The 4,332-nt window shown below is 64.1% G+C and overlaps 2 protein-coding genes across 10 annotated transcripts in view; one reads left to right on the top strand and one right to left on the bottom strand.

The window, feature by feature from the left end:
* The first annotated feature begins 6 nt into the window (after positions 1-6).
* CSAD (cysteine sulfinic acid decarboxylase) lies at positions 7-2,814 on the top strand. Of its 2 annotated transcripts, XM_019611609.1 has the most exons (12): positions 7-80; positions 153-259; positions 340-455; positions 533-612; positions 704-758; positions 853-969; positions 1,042-1,106; positions 1,191-1,272; positions 1,882-2,081; positions 2,157-2,208; positions 2,366-2,455; positions 2,535-2,814. In XM_019611609.1, the coding sequence occupies exons 2-12, from the start codon at positions 187-189 to the stop codon at positions 2,706-2,708; spliced, it is 1,104 nt and encodes a 367-aa protein (XP_019467154.1). In that variant the 5' UTR covers positions 7-80; positions 153-186; the 3' UTR covers positions 2,709-2,814. The 2 variants fall into 2 exon arrangements, with proteins under 2 accessions (XP_019467154.1, XP_010726244.1); XM_010727942.3 differs by lacking the exons at positions 7-80; positions 153-259 and having other exon boundaries at positions 415-455; positions 533-595.
* Positions 2,815-2,816: 2 nt separating this feature from the next.
* LOC100547242 (guanylate-binding protein 1-like) overlaps positions 2,817-4,332 on the bottom strand; it is a 6,296-nt gene continuing 4,780 nt past the window's right edge. For 6 of the 8 annotated variants that reach the window (XM_010727948.3, XM_010727946.3, XM_010727947.3 and 3 more), the window contains 2 exons: positions 3,870-4,065; positions 2,817-3,211 (listed from right to left, as the gene is read on the bottom strand). In XM_010727948.3, coding sequence (XP_010726250.1) covers positions 3,880-4,065 — 186 coding nt within the window. In that variant the 3' untranslated portion in view covers positions 2,817-3,211; positions 3,870-3,879. The remainder of the gene's footprint in view (positions 3,212-3,869; positions 4,066-4,332) is intronic. The other 2 variants (XM_010727944.3, XM_010727945.3) reach the window with 2 other exon arrangements.

The following is a 4,332-nucleotide window of genomic DNA, read 5'->3' as shown; positions in this document are numbered from 1 at the left end:
TTCTTCAACCAGCTCTTCTCGGGCCTGGACCACCACGCGCTGGCGGGACGCCTGCTCACCGAGACCCTCAACACCAGCCAGTGCGTGCCTGGGGGTGCGGGCGGGGGTCTCACTTCAACGAGTGGCTTCACTCCGCCCTGCTGCACCCCCAGGTACACCTACGAGATCGCCCCGGTGTTTGTGCTGATGGAGGAGGTGGTGCTGGCCAAGCTGCGAGAGCTGGTGGGCTGGAAAAGCGGCGACGGCATCTTCTGCCCCGGTGAGGGGGGAGACTGCCGTGGGACCCCCAGCTCCAGGCACGTCCTCGGTGCCAACGCTGCTGTCCTTGTGCCTGGGCAGGGGGCTCCATCTCCAACATGTATGCCATGAACGTGGCCCGCTTCCAGCGCTTCCCGGAGAGCCGTCGGCAGGGCGGCCGGGTGCTGCCACGCCTGGTGCTCTTTGCCTCGGAGGAGGTGGGCACGGCGATGGGCGCGGGTGGGGGGTGGCAGTGGGAGCAGCGCCCCGAGCCCCCCGCCTGCTGTCCCCACAGTGCCACTACTCCGTCCAGAAAGGAGCCGCCTTCCTGGGCATCGGCACTGACAACGTCGTCCTGGTGCGTGCAGACGAGAGGTGGGAGCGCCGGGATCGCCCCGGGTTAATGCTGGGATTGCGCCGGGACCCCCGGCCCCGCTGCTGACCCCGGCCCCACTGCGTCCCTCAGGGGGAAGATGATCCCCGAGGAGCTGGAGAAGGAGATCGAGAGGGCGAAAAGTGAGGTGAGGCCGGGGCAGGGATGACTGCCAGGGGATCCCCGTCCCCACGTGACACCCGATGGATGTCCCCCATCCCCACGCGCCGTCCTGTCCCCAGGGTGCCGTGCCATTCTTTGTCAGTGCCACCTCCGGCACCACCGTGCTGGGCGCCTTTGACCCGCTGGGCCCGGTGGCAGACGTGTGCCAGCGCCACGGCCTGTGGCTGCACGTGGACGTGAGTGCCGGGGGGGTCCTGCTGTGCACCCCCAGCCCCGATTCCCCGCACCCACCCCGCTCTGCCCCGCAGGCCGCCTGGGGTGGGAGCGCCCTGCTTTCCAGGAAGCATCGGCACCTCCTGGCCGGCATCGAGAGGTACCACCAAAGGGGCGCAGGACGTGTTTTGTGGGGACACAGAACCACATCCCGTGGAGCCCCCCAACCCTTTTCTCACTGCAGGGCTGACTCGGTGGCCTGGAACCCCCACAAGATGCTGACGGTGGGGCTGCAGTGCTCGGCCTTCCTGCTCCGAGATGACTCTGTGAGTCCCACGGCTGCTGGGATCCCATCGGGACTCCCCTCTGACCCCTTGGGACTCCTCAGGACCCCACTGGGAACCCCCTGGCACCTTCTCTAGTCCCTCAGACCATACAGAAACTCCCTTGGAACCCTCTGGAACTCACTGGGAAGTTCTTGGGATGCCCTGAGATGCCTTGGAACCCACTGTAACTTCCTGGGACCTGCCCAGAATGCCAACGGGATCCCCTTGAAACCCCAACAGGAGCCTTTTGGAGCCCATTGGGACCTCCTGGCCCCTTTGGCACCACCCTGTTATGCCCTGCAGTCCCTCTCAGGAACCCAATAGAACTCATCAGAGCCCCTTTAGACCCCAGTGGGACCCTCGGGACACCCTGGCACTCCTCGAAGGCCATCAGAACCCAACTGGGAACTCCTGGAACTCACCAAGACCCCCTCAGAACCTTCCAGGACCCTAAGAAGACCCTCACGGAACCCCTGGGAACCCCTCAGATCCTCTGGGATCCCCCGTCATTCCCCACCAGGACCCCCTGGGAACCCCTTGCATCCCTTTGAGACCCCCGGGGACCGCTGGTGACCCCCACATTCAGACTTTGACCCCCGTCTCCCACAGGGGCTGCTGCAGCGCTGCCACGGGACAGGCGCCACGTACCTCTTCCAGACTGACAAATTCTACGACGTGACGTTCGACACCGGGGACAAGACGGTGCAGTGCGGCCGCCGCGTCGACTGCTTCAAGCTCTGGCTGCTCTGGAAGGCGGTGGGGACCGAAGGGCTGGAGCAGCGCGTGGACAGAGCCTTCGCCTGCACCCGGTGAGCGCAGCGACCGCTGCCGGGTGCCACCCCCAGGTGCCACCACCGGGTTCTCACTCTCCTCTCCGTCCCCAGCTACTTGGCCGCGGAGGTGAAGAGACGGGACGGCTTCCAGCTGGTGCTGGAGGTAGGCTGTGATGCGCTGCTGTGCCCCACGGGAAGGGGGGCTGAGCCCCATGGGGGTGGCAGCGGGGAGCGTCACTCCGTGAGCCCCTTCGGGGTGCACAGCAGCTCCCGGAACGAAGCCCCCCAGCGCCGTTCCCCCCGCTCTCCTTTCTCCACAGCCCGAATTCCTCAACCTCTGCTTCTGGTTTGTGCCTCCCAGCCTGCGGGGCCAACAGGGCTGCGCTGATTTCGGGCCGCGTTTGGGGAAGGTGAGCGTGGGATCCGGTGGTCCCCCCTTCTGCCCAGTGCCTGTCCCCACGCAGACCCCCAGCGCCTGTCCCCCCGCAGGTGGCCCCCGCCATCAAGGAGAGGATGATGAAGGAGGGCTCCATGATGGTGGGCTACCAGCCCCACGGCGCCAGGCCCAACTTCTTCCGGCAGATCGTCACCAGCCCTGCTGTCACCAGGGCTGACCTCGACTTCTTCCTGGATGAGATCGAGCGGCTCGGACGTGACCTGTAGGGCCCCCCTTGTCCCCCTCCCCAGCAATGTGGGGACACCGGGGACCGAAGACACTCCCACGTGCTGCACACTGCAGCTCAATAAACACTGAAATGGGTGAAACAAATATGGTTTTCCTGTGCCGTTTTTAGTACAAAATAACCCCCAAATTTGGGATGTCCCATCAGTGCGTCCCCATCCTGAGTGCTGCCACCAGCATCTTGGATTCTGCAGCCAGCATCCTGAGCACCACCACGGGCAACTCGAGTGCCACCAAGAGTAAAAACGGAGCAAAACTGGCAGAATCTCCTCAGGTCGTGCAGGGTCCGGTCTTGTTCAACAACATCTTCATGAGCGCCCTGGAGGAAGGGGAAGAATCCATCCTCTGTAAGTCTGCTGATGGCCCAGAGCCGGGAGCAGCGGCTGACGCAGCAGAGCACCATGCTGCCATTCAGGGGAGCTGGGCAGGCAGGGAGGAACCCGGCGAGGTTCAGCGTGGGCAGTTATAGAGCCCACGCTCTGTTCTGGGGAAGAACAACCACATCATCAGTGCGGGTCGGGCTGAGCTGCTGGAAAGGAGCTCTGCGAAGACCTTTGGGGACCTGGTGGCCAGCAGCTGACCGTGAGCCAGCAGTGTGCCCTGGTGACCGAAAAGGTCGCTGGTGTAATGGTTGACCGATAGTTGACATTTTGGGACCATTCTGGGGCAGTCTGGGGATGGTATCACAGCCCCCTTGGGTCCCCAAAGGTCCCTGTGCTCCTCCCCTCCCCCACTGTCCCCGAGGAACTCTCACAGTGTCCATGTGTGTTCCTGTGGTCCTCTCCTCCACGTCCCCCGTGCCCCCCACGTTTTCCCCACGTTTTCCCCATGGGGGGTGGATCCTCTCCAACCATCCCATAGGGGCATGGCCTGAGGTACCCCCACCCCTCACACCTTATTGATCCCCGGGGGGCCGGAGCCTTTCTGTGTCACTGCCTTATCACATAACTGTTATCACCACTGTCACCATGTCACTGTTGTCACCGTTCCACAATTATCGCCATGTCCAATCACGCCCCCCCCAACCCCCTGCTATCTGTGTGTCCCCAGGGTGCCCCGCGCTGCCCCAAAGCGACAACTTCTGTGTAGTGCCACTGGATTTACTGTGGCAGCAGCGGGCGGGGGGCTGTTCCACGGCTTACAGGAGTCCATTTAGGCGGCGTTGTTCACCATACTGTTGACCACTCTGATCAGGATCGGCACGACCACTTTGTCCAGGACTTTCAAGAGCGTGGAGCGCCAGGAGGGCACTGTCTGCTCCTCCTCCTGCATCAGCTCCACCTGCTGCAGCGCTGCCGCCTCGCGCCCGTGCCCCTCCTGCAGCCGTACCTCGAGCTCCTGTGGGATGAGGAGTGGGCTCAGGACCCACGCAACACCTCCATGGCGCGGCCGCAGCACGGTGCCACAGACAGACCGTGCTGGTGCTACCGCAGAGCATCTCCACGGCACGACCACAAGGCGCTGCCACCGCCCCGCAGCACCTCCACGGTGCATCGACAGCGCAGCTGCCAGCACGAAACCACTCCAAAGCCGCACTGCACAGCACCACAGCCAGGGAGCACCCACCAGCACCCACAGCACCCACAGCCAGAGAGCACCCACAGC

This window comes from Meleagris gallopavo, unplaced genomic scaffold (genome assembly GCF_000146605.3).
Source record: "Meleagris gallopavo isolate NT-WF06-2002-E0010 breed Aviagen turkey brand Nicholas breeding stock unplaced genomic scaffold, Turkey_5.1 ChrUn_random_7180001951027, whole genome shotgun sequence".
NCBI classification, from domain to species: domain Eukaryota; kingdom Metazoa; phylum Chordata; class Aves; order Galliformes; family Phasianidae; genus Meleagris; species Meleagris gallopavo.
The sequence above is the reverse complement of the archived record's forward strand: the minus strand, read 5'-3'. Positions and strand labels throughout refer to the sequence as shown.